This window comes from Bos mutus, chromosome 28 (genome assembly GCF_027580195.1).
Source record: "Bos mutus isolate GX-2022 chromosome 28, NWIPB_WYAK_1.1, whole genome shotgun sequence".
Classification (NCBI taxonomy): Eukaryota; Metazoa; Chordata; class Mammalia; order Artiodactyla; family Bovidae; genus Bos; species Bos mutus.
The window spans coordinates 17466821-17489252 of NC_091644.1; the positions used below are offsets into that span (position 1 = coordinate 17466821).

At 38.8% G+C, this 22432-nt stretch overlaps 1 protein-coding gene across 5 annotated transcripts in view; it reads left to right on the forward strand.

Annotated features, from left to right (window-relative positions):
* The window catches only part of ASCC1 (activating signal cointegrator 1 complex subunit 1), a 114820-nt gene that overhangs the window by 80292 nt on the left and 12096 nt on the right, over window positions 1-22432 (forward strand). For all 5 annotated transcript variants that reach the window (XM_005911963.3, XM_070364910.1, XM_070364911.1 and 2 more), the window contains exon 9: window positions 4322-4407. In XM_005911963.3, coding sequence (XP_005912025.2) covers window positions 4322-4407 — 86 coding nt within the window. The remainder of the gene's footprint in view (window positions 1-4321; window positions 4408-22432) is intronic.

Sequence of the window (22432 nt, forward strand, 5' to 3'; positions counted from 1 at the left end):
TGGACAGTGAATAATTGTTTTAGTGTAACTGTGTCCTAAGGAATGCATGGCAGCTTTTTTTTTTTTTTTTTTCAGAAACAAGAGAAGATTAACTAATAAAAGTAAGTGTTAGAGCAGTGATTGTCAACTAGAGGCAGTTTTGTCCTCCCAGAGGACATTCTCTGGAGACACTTGGGTTGTCACAGTTAGGGAAGTGGGAGTGGGTTGCTAGTGGCATCTAATGCATAGAGGTTAGGGGTGCTGCTTATCCCTCTCCAATGCACAGGACAAGCCCCTCATAATGGAGAATTTTTCAGCCCTGAATGTCAGTAGCACCAAGGTTGAGAAACTTTGTGTTAATGTTTTTTTTTCCCCTCCTGAATCTAAAAGCCTTCATATAAAAATGCCTTGTTTTAACCCTTTATTTGGGATAATAATCTGCATTTTAAAAAGGATTATTTATCTTCCCATCCCCACCTGCCAAGTGAAAGCTGTCTGGCACATTCAGCATCTATTTGAACAGGAGCTACAAATTCAAGTTATGTGCAGCTTCTTCTTTAAAGCCTGTTGTTCAAAATATACCACCACCAAAACCCCATATGTAGGTTTTATTACCTTTGTTAGGACTGACCTTGGTTTTAGAAAGTCTTCATTGGAAGAGGACTTCATTAGGACTCCATTGGAACCCATGAACTATTTAAGATTTATAGTTTAGGACAGTTTTTGTATCCCTTTTTGCCAAAGTACATCTTTTAATTTCTCTCAGATACATACCAGAGATCTCAACTGTAAGGTGGTTTGGTTTGATTAGAGCCATTGTAGGACTGAGAGAGACGTAGCTATCCAATTCTTAGTTCTAGTGTTACGTTTTTTTGATGCTAGATTGTATTTTAAGACTTTTAAAAATAAATTGTTGTCTTTAAATCTTAGTTCAGAGCTCTTACAACTTATTTCATGCCCCATTATTACCTAACCTCTTAACATAAAAGAGTTGAATTATATAGGAATCTGTTTCTTTTAAATTGTGTGGATCCAGATGTATATTCAGTTGGCACCAGAGCATCATATAGGAAAATATTCTGTGTTGACAGTCTAGTTATCCTTTCCTATTGACAGATATTTTAAATGTAACAGCTTTATTGAGATATAATTCATATAGTATATAATTTATCCATTTAAAGCATATAATTCAGTAATTTTTAGTATAGTGAGTTATGCAGCCTTTACCACAGTACATTTTGAAACATTTTCATCACCCCAGAAAGAAACTCTCTAGTTACTGGCAGTGACTCCCCGTTTCCCCCTTGCCGTTCAGTCCTCGGCACTACCAGTCTACTTTCTGTACAATGAATTTGCCTTTTCTGCATATTTCACATAAATACTGATAGAATCATGCAATATGGGATCTTCTGTGACTGGCTTCTTTCACTTAGCATAATGTTTATAAGGTTCAGCCATGATACAGTGTCATTCCTTTTTATTACCAAATAATAACCCATTGTATGGACATAGCACATTTTATTTATCCATTTAGCAGTTGATGGACATTTGTATTGTTTCCACTTTTGGGCTATTATGAAAAATGCTGCTGTAAACATTTATGTATGTATTTTTATGTTTTCATTTCTATTAAGTAAATACTGAAGAGTGAAATTGCAGAGTCATGATTAATGCAAAGTTGTAACTTTTTGTGTAACTGCCAGACTGTTTTCCACAGTGGCTGCACCATTTTACATTCCCACAAGCAGTACAGTAGCCACCCTGCCTTATCTGCAGGAGATACATTCCAGTGTCCCCAGTGGATACCTGAAACCATATACCAGACATGCTATATTTTTCCTATGCATGAATACCTATGATAAAGTTTAATTCATAAATTAAGTACAGTAAGAGATTAACAACCAATAGTAAAGTAGAAGAATTAAACAATATACTATGATAAAAATTATGTGAATGTTATCTATCTCTCTCAAAATTTCTTCTTGTACAAATTTAATGCCTTTTTCATTTTCACCAAGCACTTACCATGCACGGTGACCGTAACTCTTGCAGTTTGAGGTGTGACAGCAAAACTAGTTATGAATTTCTTTTTCCTTCATCCCAATTTCATTGATAGATTTGTTCTTACTGTAGATCTTAGCAAACTTTAGCTAAGATTTTTTTTCTTTCCTTATTAAGTCACGAACTTTCACCTTTTCACTTAAAGAAAGCACTTTATGGCTTTTCGTGGGCATCTCCAAATTGCTAGCATCACTATTCTTGTATTTTGAGGCCATGATTAAATAAAATAAGGGTGACTTGAACACAAGCCGTGCAATACCTTGGCAGTCATTATGATAACTGAGAGAAAGGGGTATGTTGGACAAAGTGATGATACTTCCTGGGTGGGATGGATCACACTGCTCAGAATGGTGCATGATTAAAAACTTAGAAATTGTTTATTTCTGGAATTTTCCATTTAATGTTTTCTGATCTTAGTTGACCATGGGTAACTGAAAAGGTGGAAAGAAGAACCATGAACAAGGAGGGATGCAGTACATCAGGGCTTCAATTTCTCTACATCTTTACCTGCACTTATTATCTGTCTTTTTTGTTATTGCCATCATCTTGAGTGTGAAGTGGTATCTTGTTGTGGTTTTGATCTACAGTCCTCTCATGGCTAATGCTATTTACTTACAGATTTTGAACCTGTTAGTAAACATTTCAATCTCCAGATTTCATTACTGCTTTTTTTAAATTGACATTTACCTAGTATGAATTTTGCTTTATAAAGTTTCACATTTTCTTTTAACAGGGGACCTATTTTTATGTTGTGAAAAACTTTGGGCTCTTTATAAGAGAATAGTTCTCATTAGAGAAGTAGTCCTATAGTTACCCAGGTGTAATTCTAATGGACTTTCTAAAATATATTATCTTCCTGGGATTAGCTGTTTGAATATATTTTATCAGTTCTGATGTGCAATCTCCATAGTTACATACAATAAAAGAGTATACTCAAAAGTAGAAATACAGATACTTTTAAATGTCTGTTGGTGGGCAGGAAAAAGTTGGTATTTCAGAAAATATTCTGAGAGTTAAATAATTCTTGAAGATGTTTTGAATTTTATATACCTTGGATACTTCTCTATCTTGTATTTTCTTTTGAAAAGGCTGTTGAATACATTGTTTTGCTTTTTCATAATGGTTATCCTTTTCTTTGATATCCATTTTTTTCCTGCTGTATTTGAAGGACAGCTTTTGGTATAAGCAAGCTAAATTAATACAAGGATTTAGAGCACAGCTTTGATGAGGCTAAGGTCATAGATTTGCAGATTTCTGTGTAGAACGTAAGGATACCTTTGATTGGAACTGGAGAGGTTTTTCTCATTTCAGGGGAGTCCTTAAATCAACCCAAACCATGATTATCAGCATTTTTTACTAGTTAATGGGTGAACTTTTATGTATTTAAAAATCTGTACAGCTTATAAGGAATCTTGGGTTTTAGACTGCAGGGAATCTTTGGAAATCACCCACTCTTAACTTCTAACTTTGTAAATGAGGAACTGAAGAGATATAATTTGCCTAAGAATATGGTTTGTTATGTAGTTTATATACAGTGAGTACGTGGACAATGTTGAATGAATAAATACATACCGAATGAGTTGATGACAGAGCTGAGACTAGTCTCTTGACTATAATAATATGATGTTTTCCCCTCCATGTTAAGTTACTTTCCAGGCTTCCCTCATAGCTCAGTTGGTAAAGAATCCACCTGCAATGCAGGAGAACCCTGTTTGATGCCTGGGTTGGGAAGATCCCCTGGAGAAGGGATAGGCTACCCACTCCAGTATTTTGGGGTTTCCCTTGTGGCTCAACTAATAAAGAATCCACCTGCAATGCAGGAGACTGGGGTTCGATCCCTGGGTTGGGAAGATCCCCTGGAGAAGGGAAAGGCTAGCCACTCAAGTATTCTGGCCTGGAGAATTCCATGGACAGTCCATGGGGTCGCAAAGAGTCGGACACAACTGAGTGACTTTCACTTCACTTCACTTCACTTGTGGCTCAGCTGGTAAAGAATCTTCTTGCAATGCGGGAGATCTGGGTTCGATCCCTGGGTTGGGAAGATCCCCTGGAGAAGGGAAAGGCTACCCACTCCATTATTTTGGCCTGGAGAATTCCGTCAGACTGTATAGACCATGGACTTGCAGAGAGTCGGACACCCAGAGACTTTCACTTTTTCACTGTGTTACTTTCTAGGTAGTACATGAAGGTCTTGCTAGTTGTCCCTGTAGAAATCCAAGAGGAAACAGACAGCTCAATAACCCAAGCTTCTGTTCTAACACTGTCTTTGGAATATTTACAGCTGAAGGCAGGTACAATCTCTACACAGCGGATGGCAAATATATCTTCAAGGAAAGAGAATCATTTGATGGCCGAAACATTTTAAAGGTCAGTACAAATCTGAGTGAATTGGAAATCCTTTGGCATGTGTCCTAAAATAAGGGAGGACAATAAGTTTTCCTTTTAACAGTAAAGTATATTTTTCTTATACTTCCCGTGAGGATTATTGACTGAAAGGACTGTTAAATTTCTTTTCATTGTCCTAAAAGAGAAATCTTTTTAACCTGTTAAGGCTGTTGGTGTCTCTTAGAGTACTTAAAGTTGATGATTTAAGAAACAACTATACTATTTGAATCCATAGGAATAAGTTGATTTTAACCTTGTGAGTCTTACTCTGTATTTTACCCTTGAAGGACTGAGTATGCATTTTTTAAGTGAAGAATTGTCTTGTTCTAGTAGATTTTTCTCTTCACCCACAGAGTCACTCTCCAAAGTTCCTGTGTAATCTATTTTTACTCAGGAACAGCCCATGTGCTAAAAAGTAGGTGGTCCATTTCTGACTGTTGAGGATTTGCTTCTGAGTGTTAAATTAACCTATGAAATTTAAATGAAAAGGGTTCTTCAGGATTGCATTATCTTTCTCCCACAGACCACATTCTATAACATCCACAGTTTAGGCCCTCTCTGTCAGGTTAACATGCCATTGTGCCTCTGGGAAAAGGGAAACATAAGTTGATATCAAAGGAAAGGTTTTTGATTCTTCATTTTACTTGTTCTATAATGGTTTGGGTCATGTATTTTCAAGGCCATGGGTGTTTTTTGGAGCTGGGAGGGAGAGGATGTAAATAATAAAACTTCAGAGCAAGCTCTAGCTTTAGAAATGTTTTTTTTCTTTTTCCTCCATTCCTTTATCTTGTCACTTGACAGATTTCTTGCCAAATGCCTAATGTGACCCCATTGCCTCTAATTAATGACATCACTCTTCAGCAGCTGCAAGCTTCTCATTGCAGAGCCTAGCAGAGCAATGGCAGCATTCTCTTTAGGCAGGCATTCCAGCTCCCACATTACAGAGCTTTGTTGATTCCTTCTTTTCCTTGATACCTTTCCTCTCTTTGAATAGTTTTATTTTCAGAGTAGTTCTGGTAGCTTCAGTTTGAGTGGCAGGTTGCTAATGAATTCAGTTGCAGTTAACTTTTTTCCCAGGCCACAGCTTTATTGTGATATGAATCTCTTTCCTCCTCTAGCTCATTTCCTGAGGCTTTTAAAATAATAGCATTAATTATTTTGCTTTCTTTGTTACTGCTAATTTGATAAAGAAAGAAGCTAGATGAATGGGGAAAGAAATCTGTTGGAATGACTCAAGCCAACTTGGTTTCTTTGAAATTAGAATTAAGCCCCAAAGGTATAAGGTATATTGATGCAAGTTGTGGGTGAGGTGCTTTGACATCTGTAAGAAGGAGGTAACCACAGGTAGCCTGAGAAGTGGCTGTATGAACAGTATGGGTCTCTTGTTTGGTATTTAACTTCTCTCATTCTGGAAAGTCAGTTTTCCATTTAAAGATGCTTGACTTGGAAATCTTTCTAACCCACCCCAATGATAACATGGCCATAGCTCCCTCTAGTGTTGACAAAGCTTGCTGTAATAGTTGTACCCTTACTGTTTAATGCCTAATTGGAGTTTTAGAACTGGGCCCAGCGAGGTTCTTGCAAACTATTTAGTCCAGTTCTTCATTTTACTCTCTAAGGGTGCAAGATCCAATATGGTTAAAGTGACTTGTCAAAGGGTATTGCTAGATAGTAGCAGAGTTTGAATCAGAAAAAAAGATTTAAAACTCACAAATTAGCTTTTCTACCTTCTTCATAAAGATGCTCAGTGTTTAGGCAGAGATCAGTAGATACTTGAAATTGGGCCTCTCTGTTTGAAATGTGATAATATCTGACTGGACATAAATGTTGGGGCAGTGGATATGCCAGTTAGTCTAAAACTGGCTAATTAACAATTAGACTTTTGAGGTGAATGTAATACTAACACCAACAGAAATACTGACTGTGTGCTATCTGTCAGACCATGTGCTCTGCAGATAAAACAGTCATTATGATACAGTCCCTACCTTCCAGGAGCTTCCTATCTCTGAGAGATACAGCAGATTAATAGGCAGTATTTTAATATATAGTATAAAATGATGGGAGCAGATTATGAGATGGAGGAAGAGAAGTACCTTTGAACACAGTTCCTTTGAACACAGGTAGTTGTAACAAAATATCTTTTGATAGAATCTATAACATATTATTTTTAATCATTAGTTCCAGAAAATATAATCTTTCACATATATTTAATCAAAGGAATTAACTTTTCTTTGAGAATAAAGATAAAATGTAGCATCCAACACTGATTCCCCAGACATATAAGAGGTAATAGCTATATTTATAAAGTAGCTATAGCAGTGCACTTTTTTGGAATTACAAGTCTTTCTCAATTAGAATATGAAAACACATGGCCCCTGAATCCCTGGCAAAAAAAAAAAGCAAGAGATTAAAAAAGCCTATGGATTATATATGTAGTTTTTGTACCACATATAATTATTATGTTCAGAAAGGAAAAAAAATCACTTTCACTAACAAGATAGGAACTGACTTGGAGTAAACAGAAAGGTTAACAGCATTGGTTGTTAAGGAGCCCAAGTATATGTGTGCAGCATATTAACAGCTACACAGGTCAAGGATCAGGAATGCTGGTAATGGGAAGCAGCCTTGGAAAAAAATCAACTTCATCTGCTATTCAAAGAGAAACAAAACGAGAATGAGAGTCATTGCTCATTGCTGTAAGAATTTAATGAGTAACAGCCAATTGCTATTCTACTCCATGAAGAGAATTGGGCCTTTTGATTCAGTGCAATATTATGTGTTCTGGATGCCTTAATAAGAAAAAAAAATCTCCAATGACTTTTGGAGGTAGAAGCTATGTTTTTGTTTTGTATAGCTCTTTTGAGAGTTCTTGCAGCTATTATAGACTAGTATCTGATTATTCCTTGTTAAAATAAGAATTTTATTATTCTAAGAAGGACTTTGAAAGAAGAACTGACAACTAGAGAATCATTCCCTTGTGTTTTTCAAACCAGAAAAGCAATGTATTTAGTAGTGGTAGTTTTTTATGAAAGACTGACAGATGGCTCTGAAAGGAGGATGTACATGCAGTGAAGACGACCTCGGCCTCATTAATAGGATAGTGTGCTGTCAGAGTTTCCATTTCTCATCTAAGAGATAGGAGCGAAGATGTGGTTTGGTTATCTGTAACGCAGTGATAAGCTAGTAAATGGAGAAATCATGCTGACCTAAAAACATTCTGCCAGGAAATAACTGCTCCCTCACTAGCTAGAAGTAGGATAGTCATTGACTGCCAGCTTCTGGAGGGAGAAGTGGTCTTAGTTGTTGGGGGCCAGCGTGAGGCGCTCCGCCCATGGCAAAGGTCATGAGGAAGGAGGCTCGACATACGCAAAGGCGGGATCGAGCCTCAGGAGTCCCCCTGGAAATTCTTGAGCATCTACCCCCATAACCAGAGCCTGCCTACTTTACTACTTTGTGCTCTCCCCTACACCTCTGACTTTACGGGGGGCTGTCCCCCACCACCTCTTTCGGAGAAGGAGTTAACTTAGAGCTCCAGTTAATAATAATTCCTGGGCGTGATAGGAGTGTTTCAACCTACAAACTCCTCTGAAGGTTCTCTAGCCTGCCTGACAGGCTTGTCCGGCCACATGTGATTGCTCACAGCCTCCCAACCGTGAGAGGCACGACATGCTTTAAACCTTCTAAAAACAGGTTCTTTAGAGAAGTTAGAAAATTACTAGTATAAGTATAGTGGGCTGATTATAAATTGTGTTGGTGATGGGTTTTTCATTTGTTGAGCCAATGTTTACTGCTAAGTCTCCATTTCCCCTGCCCTTATACACATTAATGAATATATAGAAGAAATAAGTATTAACCTTTGCTATAAATCACGTTAGACCTTAGGCCAAGTAAATTCTTTCCTTAACTAAAACCCACTACACCCTCACCCTATAGGAATGTAACTTTATTTGAGTGACATCTGTTTTAAGAATAATCACCCCTGGAGAAATAAGTGTTGACTGACCGCTGTCACAAGGAGAGGGTCGTAAATTGTCAGCAGGCCCCCCTGGCCAGAAGATGATGTAACACCCCTAAGACCTCTGTATACATTTGTGTGAAGCACCTGACTTTAATAAAAGTCAGGACTGCTATCCCCACGTGACTTTTGTATAACGTCTCAGTGTATAAAAACAGTCTCTGGAAAATAAAGAATTGGGATCAGTTCCTTGAAAGACTGGTCTCCCCATGTCGCTCTCTCTCTCACTCTGGCTGAGTCTCCATCTGGAGCGCGGAACCCCCCAAGCTTACTAATTTTGCCTGGGCTTCTAAGATCCGACCGGGGAGGCCTCAGTGTCTCCTCTCCTTCGGGAGAACGGAAGGACGCCTGCGGCCTACGTAAGTGGTGCAAGCTTCTTGTCTTGAAGTTTTATTGGTCTCCTGCGTAAACCAAGCTACTCAGCCTCTTTTCTCCACTGAATTTTCCTACTGAGCTATCCTCATTCTATTACTCTTTACATCTCTAATTAATGTCTAATTGAAGCTATTGTATCCTGATCCTCGCCGATGCTGTCTCCCCTTCCAATACCCTGGATCAGCTGGGGCTGGACCCTGGCACTTAGTGGCAGTCTTGTTTGGGGGACCTATGAAATGCCCTTATGCAGTTGAATCAGTATTCTAAGACTATGCTCTCAGCAGATTGAATAGGGGTGCAGTTTTCACTTTCATGCATTGGAGAAGGAAATGGCAACCCACTCCAGTGTTCTTGCCTGGAGAATCCCAGGAACGGAGAGCCTGGTGGGCTGCCGTCTATGGGGTCGCACAGAGTTGGACATGACTAAAGCAACTTAGCAGCAGCAGCAGAATGTACTGTAGGTCCAAAAGCAAAGGACAAAAGTGCCATTTCTTTAGATACTTAAAAATCCTGGAGCATATAAACCAAGTAAAAAGCACATGTGTTTCCATTTTATATATAAGAATATTTAAATTTAGAGAAAGAGGGAATTGTCAGTATTTTACTATATTAATATTTAATAGTACTTTACCTGAGAATATGATTTAAATCTAGCTAGCTACATTGAGAGTTTTCTTGAAATATGTAAATAAGAGTGACTCAAGTATTTCATTCAGTTTTGCTCTTTTTCCATCTCTGGCTCTTAAAGTATTTAAGAGGACAGTAGAATGAATACATTTAAATGAGTGCTTTATTTAGTTTTTGTTACTTAGGGAAGTTTCTATAAGGAAGATGTTTAAAAATGCATGCTATTTATTCTCTTGGTAGAAGTGCACAAACATATATGTACTTTTAAACAAATAATCATAAAGTGAACAATGTAACTAACTACCAAGGTCAAAAAGCAGAATGTGCCTCACATGCCCCTCCCTGGCCAACTCTGTGGTCTGTTTGTCTTAAGGTAACAAAGGCACAATTAAGTTCCTAAACACTGTTAGTGAAGAGCTTTGTTTTCAATGATTACTTTGTTTTGGAGTATTAGAAGAATACTGAAAAAAGGAATACATTTTTATTCTTTCAAGGGAAGAGAGATTAGATTGAGAACTCAGTCATGATTTTTTTTAAGAATATGTTAATGACTACAAAGGAAGACAAGCATTTAGAAAGTATATTATTTCTGAGGAAGAAAAGATTGTGTTTTTTTCTTATCCAATTCAGTACTAAGCTGTATTACATACTGTTCCTGAAAATTACTCCTTAGTCTTGTGGTTCATCTTTAGAACTTTTTCCTCAAACTTACCTTTTTCAGAAAGCCTGTCCTTGAAAATCTATCACTAAATGTTTCATTGCACTATTACATCAGTATTAATAACAGCAAATTGAATGTAGAAAGAAGTTGTTCTCTCATTACCACCACAGCTGTGGTAGTATTTTTGCTACCTGATATTTCTGTGACTTGAAATTTTAATTTTATTTAAGTAGAATCACTAAGCAGATGCCACTTTCTCTTTAAGCTGTTCATGCTTATACACCATGGACACTTAGTAACTTCACTGTGCTTGGACATCCTATTATTTTGTAATAGCTTTTATCCATACATTGAAAGCAATCACATTGTTCTTGACAATCATGTAAAATAGGCATCTTGTTAGAGGAACAAGTGTACAACTTTCTGAAGAATTTCACTTGGAAAATGAAAATGAGATGCTGTGTAAAAGGTTTCTGTCAGAAGAGAGTTCATAGAAATAACATATATACCCACATATGTATATATTCAATTAAGGTTTAGAAAATAATGTCAAGGTAATCTCTGACAGTGTGGAGAGAGACAGAAAATATGAGGGAAAAAATCTGATGAAGAGGATCCTCAAGCAGTGCAAAAATTAACTGTTAGGATTCTTAAGGGGAGAACATAGACCTTGGAGTCTTGAAGTTGGATGAGAGCCCCAGGACTGGTAGTGTTTCCAGGGACTTGGCAATAGTAAAGAAAAAAAAAAAAAAAAAACCTCTCTGGAAGAAAGTCTCATCACTCTCTGCCTAAAAATATTCTTCCAAAGAATTTTTGCCCCCCAAATGTCCAACACACAAATAACTAGGCATATGAGGAAATTACCCACCATGAGCAAACAGACATCCAGAACTCATAGACATGAAATAACTAAAATTATCATCAGACTTTGGCTAAAAATAACTTTTTTCTAATCAGGTAATTGGAAACTATTGCAAACAAAAAGTGATGTAGCAGTTTTGAAAAAGAACCAAGTAGAAATACGAGAACTGTGAAATACTAGAACTATGAAACTGTGTAAGTGAACGTAAGAGCTCAGTGGATGGATTTGGCAGCAAATTAGATACGGCTGCAGAGGGAAATAGTGACCTAGAAATTATATCAGAAAATATCCAGCATGTTACATTTGCAGAGAGGAAAAGTAAAAATTACAGATAAGAGAAAAAGAGGCATATAGGAGAGAATGAGACATCCTAACACACATTTAATTTGAATCCCAGAAGGAGAGGAGAGAGAGAATGGGCCAAAGCTGATGAAAGACATCAACCTACAGATTAAAGAAGCCAAGTGAATTCCAGTTTTGTTGAGTGAGCTTATATTGCACTTTTCTTTCCTACAACTTGTGACTGAATCATGGACAGCATTAACTAAACTACTTAGACCCCAGCACTTTTTAAATTGAATGTCCAGAATTCGTTGGCAGTATCCACATTACAAAGGACAAAAACCAGGAAATCAACAGAAGAATACTTTGATTAAAGTTGTTATTTTAATTTTTTTTTAAAGGATAAAAGGTATCCAGGAATTCTTTTTACAGTTTTTGTAACTTTCTGCAAGACTGAAACTTCATCGACATACAAAATTTTTAAACTAAAAAAACAGCAAGGAAAGAGAAGGGAAATAGGACACTGCCGTTTGTTATAGTTGTTTTTTTTTTTTTTTTTAAGAAAATTTGCTGAAGTCTTTCCTGTGTTTTGTTCAGCATTTAGGATAGATGCAACTTTTATTAATTCTTGATCTTACCACAAAATTTGGCCTGTTTAATTTCAAAGGGTATTAGAATTTAATGTAAGAAACAGCTTCCTGAATAGGGTGTCTCATATTGAGCAAGCTACTAATAAGGTAGTGAAAGTGAAAGATACGACTTTCACTAAAATGTTTTTTGTTTTATTTAAGAAAATAGTGTATATCTCTATAAAGCCATTCTTCCCACCAGCATCCCTTTCAGGCTTTTCCCTACTTAATTCCATGAAACCTATCTGTCAGCTCTATCATTACACTGAAACAGCAGGATAAAAAAGTCAGCAACAGCCCCCATTTGTCCTGTGCCTTGACCTACTTTTATTTTTCCCAGTAACCACATTGAGAATTTTAAGCCCTTTTCTCTTTCAAATGTTCTCTTCTCTTGGCTTCACTGGCATTTGGTTCTTGCTGGTTTTTTCCCTTTTTCTAGATATGCCTTTTTTTTTTTTTTTTTTTTTAATTCATGGGCTTATATGGCTAGGTCCTGAAGTTTTGTCCTTATCTCTCACTTTTACTGCAGTCTTGTTCTATCCAAATCCCACTCATTCTTCAGAGTCCTATACAGATGTTACGTCCTCTCTAATGGTGAGGGCCATCCCAGTCAGTGGCAAGCTTCTAGCTCTCAGTGCCTTGCCTCCACCCCTTACTTTGTGCAGAAACTGTCAGTGCTTAGCCATGTCTCTTGTGCTGGCAGGCATTCAGGGAGCTAAAACTGTTTTCTACAAAGATCAGAAACCTGTAAATTTCTGTTGATTTTTCTTTTCAAAAAAGAAAAGAAAAAGGTTTTGTTTGACGAAGGGGGTGTTTTTTGCCCCATACTTGAAATTGTAAACTCTCAGGAGTCAGCAAGCTATGGTCTAAGGACCAAATTTGCCCTGTTACCTGTTTCGTTGTGTGGCCCTCAAACTATGAATAGTGTTTCTAGTTTTTTAATGGTTGAAAAAAATTAAAAGAAGAATAATAGTTCATGGCATGTAAAAATTATATGAAATTCTAATATCAGGGTCTCTAAGTAAAATTTTATTGGAGCACAGCAATCTTCCTTTATTTATCCACTGACTGCGTTTGTGCCACAGCGCCATAGTTAAGTAGTTGTGACGACAGAGTATGGCTATTTCATTCTTTGTATGTATGTTTATACACGTATGGGACTTCCCAGGTGGATCAGTGGTAAAGAATCTGCCTACAATGCAGAGACTCAGATTTGATCCCTGAATCTGGAAGATCCCCTGGAGAAGGAAGTAGCAACCCACTGTAGTATTCTCGTCTGGGAAATCCCCATGGACAGAGGAGTCTGGGGGTGCTACATACAGTCCATGGGTTTGTAAAAAGAGTCGGACATGACTTAGCAAGTAAACAACAGCAACTTGAACCTTTATGGAAAAAGTTTGTTGACCCCTGTCTTAAAGGTTAGTATTTAGTTTAATTTTTTTTAAAATTTCACCCAATGTCCTTCCTGCTTTATGATTAGATATGTGCTCATATTTAATAGGCACTCAAGATATATTTTGGAGAAGGCAATGGCACCCCACTCCAGTACTCTTGCCTGGAAAATCCCATGGATGGAGGAGCCTGGTAGGCTGCAGTCCATGGGGTTGCTAAGAGTCGGACACGACTGAGCAACTTCACTTTCACTTTTCACTTTCATGCATTGGAGAAGGAAATGGCAACGCACTCCAGTGTTCTTGCCTGGAGAATCCCAGGGACGGGGGAGCCTGATGGGCTGCCGCCTATGGGGTCGCACAGAGTCGGACACGACTAAAGTGACTTAGCAGCAGCAGCAAGATATATTGGTAGGCTGCAGTCCATGGGGTCGCTAAGGGTCGGACACGACTGAGCAACTTCACTTTCACTTTTCACTTTCATGCATTGGAGAAGGAAATGGCAACCCACTCCAGTGTTCTTGCCTAGAGAATCCCAGGGATGGGGGAACCTGGTGGGCTGCTGTCTATGGGGTCGCACAGAGTCGGACATGACTGAAGTGACTTAGCAGCAGCAGCAGCAACAGCAAGATATATTATTGCCAAATTCAGACTGAAATTGAAGAAAGTGGTGAAAACCACTAGACCATTCAGGTATGACCTACATCAAATCCCTTATGACTATACAGTGGGAGTGAGAAATAGATTTAAGGGACTAGATCTGATAGCGTACCTGATGAACTATGGATGATGGTTCATGACATTGTACAGGAGACAGGAATCAAGACCATCCCCACGAAAAATTAATGCAAGAAAAGTAACATGGCTGTCTGAGGAGGCCTTACAAATAGCTGTGAAAGGAAGGGAAGCGAAAAGCAAAGGAGAAAAGGAAAGATATAAGCATCTGAATGCAGAGTTCCAAAGAATAGCAAGGAGAGATAAGAAAGCCTTCCTTAGCAATCAGTGCAAAGAAATAGAGGAAAACAACATAATGGGAAAGACTAGAGATCTGTTCAAGAAAATTAGAAAAACCAAGGGAACATTTCATGCAAAGATGGGCTCAATAAAGGACAGAAATGGTATGGACCTAACTGAAGCAGAAGACATTAAGAAGAAGGGCAAGAATACACAGAAGAACTGTACAAAAAAGATCTTCATGACCCAGATAATCACGATGGTGTGATCACTCACCTAGAGCCAGACATCCTGGAATGTGAAGTCAAGTGGGCCTTAGAAAGCATCACTACGAACAAAGCTAGTGGAGGTGATGGAATCACAGTTGAGCTATTTCAAATCCTGAAAGATGATGCTGTGAAAGTGCTGCACTCAGTATGCCAGCAAATTTGGGAAACTCAGCAGTGGCCAGTTTTCATTCCAATCCCAAAGAAAGGCAATGCCAAAGAATGTTCAAACTACCGCACAATTGCACTCATCTCACATGCTAGTAAAGTAATGCTCAAAATTCTCCAAGCCAGGCTTCAGCAATACGTGAACCATGAACTTCCAGATGTTCAAGCTGGTTTTAGAAAAGGCATAGGAACAAGACATCAAACTGCCAACATCCGCTGGATCATCGAAAAAGCAAGAGAGTTCCAGAAAAAGATCTATTTCTGCTTTATTGACTCTGCCAAAGCCTTTGACTGTGTGGATCACAATAAACTGTAGAAAATTCTGAAAGAGATGGGAATACCAGACCACCTGACCTGCCTCTTGAGAAACCTATATGCAGATCAGGAAGCAACAGTTAGAACTGGACATGGAACAACAGACTGGTTCCAAATAGGAAAAAGAGTACATCAAGGCTGTATATTGTCACCGTGCTTATTTAACTTCTATGCAGAGGACATCATGAGAAACGCTGGGCTGGAAGAAGCACAAGCTGGAATCAAGATTTCTGGGAGAAATATCAATAACCTCAGATATGCAGATGACACCACCCTTATGGAAGAACGTGAAGAGGAACTGAAGAGCCTCTTGATGAAAGTGAAAGAGGAGAGTGAAAAAGTTGGCTTAAAGCTCAACATTCAGAAAACGAAGATCATGGCATCCGGTCCCATCACTGCATGGGAAATAGATGGGGAAACAGTGGAAACAGTGTCAGACTTTATTTTTTGGGGCTCCAAAATCACTGCAGATAGTGACTGCAGCCATAAAATTAAAAGACGCTTACTCCTTGGAAGGAAAGTTATGACCAACCTAGACAGCATATTAAAAAGCAGAGACATTACTTTGCCAACAAAGGTCCGTCTAGTCAAGGCTTTGGTTTTTCCAGTGGTCATGTATGGATGTGAGAGTTGGACTATAAAGAAAGCTGAGCACTGAAGAATTGATGCTTTTGAACTGTGGTGTTGGAGAAGACTCTTGAGAGTCCCTTGGACTGCAAGGAGATCCAACCAGTCCATCCTAAAGGAGATCAGTCCTGGGTGTTCATTGGAAGGACTGATGTTGAAGCTGAAACTCCAGTACTTTGGCCACCTGATGCAAAGAGCTGACTCATTTGAAAAGACCCTGATGCTGGGGAAGATTGAGGGTAGGAGGAGAAGGTTGGATAAGATGGTTGGATGGCATCATTGACTCGATGGACATGGGTTTGGGTGGAATCCGGGAGTTGGTGATGGACAGGGAGGCCTGACCTGCTGTGGTTCGTGGGGTCGCAAAGAGTCGGACACGACTGAGTGACTGAACTGACTGACAAGATATATTATTTATGTCATAAGTATTGAGTTAACAGCCGTCAATCCTATTGCATTTTTGTTAACTCTTTTCAAGCAAATATTTTTTAAAAATTAGTTTACTAAATTGCAGAAAAGAGAGCCCAGAGTCACAATCCTCTGTTGATAAGTTTATTTTCCAGTTAAATTTGTCTGTAACTTTATTACTTCACATCAGCAAAGTTCAGCTGATAGGAATAATTTTGAGCTTGAATTTACACTTAAATTTCTTTTATTTCAAAATACATCCAAAATTAGTCTTGTGTTTGTCTGTGAAAGTGAAAAAGTGAATGTATTAGTCACTTTTCGTGTCCAACTCTTTGCAACCCCATGTACTATAGTCTACCAGGCTCCTCTCTCCATGGAATTTTCCAGGCAAGAATACTGGAGTGGGTAGCCATTCCCTTCTGCAGGGGATTTTTCTGACCCAGCAATTGAACCCAGGTCTCCTGCATTTCAGGCAGGTTGTTTAGTGTCTGAGCCACCAAGGAAGCCCATTGTGTACACTGATTAACTTGAAACATGAACAGTGATTTCTTTCACATTTTCATTTATGCCTTATTGCAGAATGTATTAATAAAAAATATTGAATGAAGAGTAAATGCCAGTGAACTTTTACGTAAATCAGTCCCAAATATATTACTAGCATGACTATCAGAAAAATGTGACATATAGGAAGGAACCTGTGATAAGACACCTTGCCAAAATATGGCCTCTCTTGCTTTGCTGTGTTAGTGATAAAGTGTGGCTCAGCCTTCATTCTTGATGATTACAGAATGAAACTTAAGCAAATGGGAGATGTAAGAAATCATTAGGGGCTTTTCATATTTTGCTAGTAATAGAAATAATATGTTTTACGTTAAAAATCTGAAAGGCTTCTGCCAAGTGATTGGAGCATCAGATATATAAGGAAAAGTACAGTTTGAAGCGCTTCAATTTGGTTTGGTACATTTCTTGTTTTAGATTATTAGGTTGGGGGCAGGGGGACAATTTAAATCCAAGTAGGATTTCACCAAAACTTATCCTCTGAATTTGCTTCATGTGTCACTTTGCCTGGAAAGTGAAGTCTTAAAACACTAATGAGGGCACCCAAAAATATGACTGTCAGTGAGGCAAAACCGTTCTTAAAATGAAACTGGAAAACAAGCTCTTAGCTGATTTTGACAGAGCCAGCATCCATTCTAGAAAGATGCACCCTCCCTGGTCTGTTGCTGTCTGTTTATACAAGATGTTTTTTCCTCCCTTCACTCTCTTTTGAATTTCTGTTTATTGGCTGTTCGTCTTTGCCGTGGTTCTGGGATACTTCATGCCTTGTCTTGGCTCAGGCAGGGAATGACAGGTTTGGAAAGCCTAACCTATGTGATGACAAGAAATAGGAGAAGACAGTGAGAGTAGAAAGTAATTATTTGGTTAAAATTACTTTTCTTAAAATCGCTTCTGTGTTTTATCAGAATGAAAAATATTTTATTGAATCCCTCCTCAATGTAAAACACTAAGCTACTGTTTGCCGTATTTCTGGGAGATGGGGACAGATATTCAGTTGGTCTCTCTGATCCCATTGCTGTGAACTCTTTGAACAGTGTACTTGTTATTATTGTGGGAAATATTCATCTCTTTTATATATTCATTTCTAGGGGTCTAGTATATTAATTTGGGTGTACTTTACAAATGAAGGGAGTTGGGTTATGATTCACTTGGATCCATTGAGTTTTATGGGGTTTTTCAGTTGCGGTAAAATATACATAAGATTCACCATGTTAACCATTTTAAGTACATAATTCAGTGGCATTAATAACCCCATCACACTGTCCTATAACCATCACTACCATCCAGCTCCAGAACTGGATCATCCCAAGTTGAAACTCTGTACCCATTAAACAGTAACTTTATTCTCCCCTCTCCTCCGCCCTTAGCACTCATTATTCTGCTTTCTGTCTGTGAATTTGGCTCCTATATGTACCGCATATGAGTGGAATTATACAATATTTTCCTTGTTTCTGGTTTATTTCAATCCTATAACATTTCCAAGTTTCATCCACATTGTAGCATGTATCAGGATCTAGTTTTTTTTAAGACTGACTAATATTCCACTATATGTTTACATGCCCATATAATATTCCATTGTATGCGTTATATGGGCATGAATTATATATTCCATTGTGGTTTTTTAGCTACAGTGTAAACACACTGCAAAGAATCTGATGCTGGGAAAGACTGAAGGCAAAAGGAGAAGAGGGCAGCAGAGGATGAGATGGTTAGTTATTAATAGTATCACCAACTCAGTGGATATAAATTTGAGCAAATTCTGGGAGATAGTGGAGGACAGAGGAGCCTGGCATGCTACAGTTCATGGGGTCTTAAAGAGTCGGACACGACTTGGCAACTGACCAACAACAAGCCAGCATAAATCTGTACCTAGAGATGGTGGCAGGGCACTGTCTTTTTTGAGTCAGCCTATTGTTTAGAGACCAGGCCAAATGAAACCATGTTAGATTAGGTGGCTTGGTGCCAACAAATGTCTAAGTGTTATTCCAAATGTTGGAGGACATCATGGGAAGAGATAAAGAAATGAGAGTGAAGTTCATGATGCCATGAAACTGTGATGATTTCTTAAGAAATAATGTCCTCTTTCCCATAACTCAGTGATGAAGCAATTTTAGAATTAATGCTCATAGGTGGACATTACTATTACAAAATAAAAGTAGAAAAACAAAATATAAATCATTCAGAACTCTAGTTCAAAGTTTGTTCTCTCAGTTGTAAGTTAAAACATTGATACCAGTTCCTTAAATTGTAGAGGTCTTGCAACCCCTGAAGTGTGTTGGCGGGGTGGGAGTGATAACCCTACCCCTTTCCCAAGGCCTTTTGCTTATTTGGCATTTAGCCCACACCTTAGCAGAAGGGAAGGAGGCCATCTGGACTGGATTACAGATAAGAGTGTGTCATAATAGATAATGTTACATTGGTGCTACTGAAAGCAGGTCTCCTATGGTCCTGAAAGCAGGTCTCCTATGGTCCTGACAGAGGACAGAATATTTCATGTTTTGTTGTCTAATAAGATAAGATAATTTAGTTGAAAATCTAAGATAACATGTGGCAGCCTCTCTCCCATCTTCCAAGGAAGCATTTCAAACCCAGCTATTTTTTAGACAGCTCCTATTTATATGTCTATATACTCTTGCCAGTGCCTGATGTTGCCAAGGGGCCTCTGATTTGCTCTTTCAACTTTTCTGATTGCTGTTCTCCCATTGGAAAAGTTGGAGAGGAGGTGGCTGCACCTGATGGCCTTTTCTCCCATCTCATTGTTCTTTTTCCCAATTTGTCACTTGACACAATAGTCAGCATATTTGTGCCCTGCCAGCCTAAAGCTGCTTGCCCAGAGAACCCCCAGGCTGAGCAGAAATCATCTCTGCCCCTTTCTGCTGACTCGCACTTCCTTTCTCCTGTATGATATGTATGATACAAAGATCAAACACTTACCTCCTGTTGCTATTGTTTGAGGGACAGTTATGAGTAATCCCTGAGGGAAGATGACCAAACTGAAAGTAAGAGTTGAAACACATTTGAATGAGCATTAGGTCGCCGTCTTCTGAAGGAAAGAATTTATCTGTGGAAACAACCTAGATTCTGAAAGGGCATCTGCCCTTAGGGTTGGTGGGCACAGGCTTAGGGCATTGAAGAGTTCCTGCTCGCCAGCAGCCACCTGGGGCAGTTTTGCCCTGAAGAAGCAATAATATCCATGCCTGAAGGCAAAGCTTTCTCCGGAAGTAATTTTGCACCAAACTGAATCCCAGCGGCCTCTCTCTGATGCTAATTCTGCATGGTGCTGTGGAAACTGGCAGAGCGTGCTGGTGTGTGCTGAGACGAGGTCGGGTTCTTCAGCCGTGTCAGCACAGCCTCTTCTCTCTTCCTGCCTCCTACCTCCACCCCACATTTTTTTTCTTGCTACTTTTAAAAACTGAAAAGGGAAGGGAGAGGAGGGGAAGTCCCTTGGCATTTTGAGTATTGAGATGCTCAGCAGAACTGCCTGGCATTCTGTTTGTATAGAACGGTTTTAATTCACTCTCTTAATAGGTCATTTGACCTTACCAGCTGAGTCTTAAACTTGATAATCCTCACGTCAGCAGGGAGGCTCAGGCCACATATCCAGAAGTGCAACCCTGTGAAATTATTTGAAGGAGGTTTTAAAGCCTTCATTCCTTGGCTGTTTTGTCTGGCTTCTGCCTGATGGCTCCTCAGGTCAGGCTCCTCATAACATTCCTCATGCTCACTGCAGCCAAGACAGGCACATGGCTTGGGAGCAGAATCAATGAGGGAAGTTCACATTCCTCTTCTGTGTGCGCAGCCTGATGACGTTCCCATGTCATTGAAGTCAGTGGAGATGAGACTTCAGCTCTGGTGACATGCAAGCTTTTTGGTACTGATGTAATGGAGGTGCCAAAGCAGGAGTGATGTGTTAATAGGGTTGGAAAATTGCGGCTGAGTCCTCTGATTACAGAGGTAATTGACGATAAGGATTACTTCTCACACAGACTGGCCTTGACTTGTTCCTTGGCTCTGAGGTGCCCCTGGCCTCCTGGAAACACATTATGTCCCATTTTTATTGGCTATTATTAGCTGTTATTATTGGCTGTCTCACCACTGATTACTGTAGTCTCAGATTTCAGATTAGATGTGGTATCTGAGGTGGAGTTAGGGCTGTATTTGGAAAAGACTGGGAGAGTAACCACCTAACAGCCACATTGTCTTTTATTCTGAAGTAGATGTTTCTGCTCCATTCTTTAAAAATATTACAGCCCCATGAGACCAGTTGATGACTGCAGAGACTGTAAGCTATCAGAGTTCCTACTTGACTTTTCTTACTTTCTTTTAAGGAAGCTGCTTTTTGTCCTGTGATGATGCATTGGAGGTTTTAGTTGGTGAGTGACAATAATAGAGCTCAAAATACATTGATAATTTATCTTCCTGTAACTACAGAATATCCTTGTAAGGTGTTGTCCATGTGTAAAGATGGAAAAATTGAGGGATAGAGTAGCTGTGTGGTTATTGACAGGAAAGCACTGAAGTCTCGTTTGCCCTAAGAACTGTTTTGATTTCTCTCTTCAGTAAAAAAGAAGTTTCTATCTTTGGTTTCCAGGTGAAGTTGTATGTGTTTGTGTGTGTTTGGAGGGACATGGCTTACCTCAGTGTGAATAGACTCCATTGTATTCTTCCATGAAGATTTAGAAAGAATCCATGTGAGTGCAGCCTATATGAATATTTTTTTCGTGGATGGAAGGTGTTTTGGACCTGAGATGTCAGATCATCATTTTCCTTCTTGTGTCTTTGCATCTCTCATATTTGCTCTCTTTGAAGTAATGTCACACATAGCCAGAAGGAAAATGCAAGGTCCAGGAAGGCTTGAAGGTTGGAATTGCTGGGTTCCTTGACAGAACTCAGAATCATTTTTTAAGGTTTGGGGGATTTTAACAAATAAGACTTTGAAACAAAACTTACTTGTGGGAAAAGAAACTTATTTGTGATCCCAACTCTTAAGTGAGATTAGCAATATAGCATATGAAAAGCTGTGTGGTATTTTTCAAATTTTTATCTTCTTAGTCAGTCTGATGTCCACATCTTTCTGTTTACTGTCTGAATCTTTTTATTATTGTACCTAGAGGCCAATTGGGTGAAGAATACTTCTGAAGTATACCAGTATTTATTTTGTTGTTTTCAATTAGGATCCTCCAAGGGCTATGATTAAAGTTTTTTCACATTACTTATTTCTCTTTCATGGCCACAAATCCAAGTGACCACTTCCTTTGCTGTCAGATTGCATACCCATAGCCCACAAATGGGACTTCTTCCCCACTTATTGTTCTTCCGTACAGATTTGTTACTCAGATTGTGAGAGAAATGCACACTGCCATGTAGACATGGCCTGCTGCTGGCCTATGTTCTAGGCCTGCTCCCAGAAACTGTTAAATTTATATCACAGTGTTTGTGGTCCTAGCCTGTCTCTGTTTCTTATCTTATTTAAATGAGGATAGTATCGCTGAGCTCTGGTTTATGTCACAGTGATTTTTGGAAGGGTTAATGATCTGGGCTTTGTGAGATTCTTTATAGATCCTTAGATGAAAGGTGTTATTTAGCCTCAGCAAGGCTTCCTGCAGGAGTGCCTTCCAAAGAGCTCAAAGTGTTTGTCAGACTGTCTTCCATTCATCCTCATACCATCCCTGGTAAGGAGGGAAGTGGGTGAGCATTACAATTAAGTACAAAATGGTGTTATTACTGTTACTTTTATCTGTAAACAGGAGGTAATTGTGAGAAATAGAAGTTGGTAAAACAGATTATAGAAGAAAAACACTGGGAAAACTTCAAAGTAGTGTGCATTTGCTATCCCTGTGTACTTTAGGCTTCAAAAGTCTAATTGCCA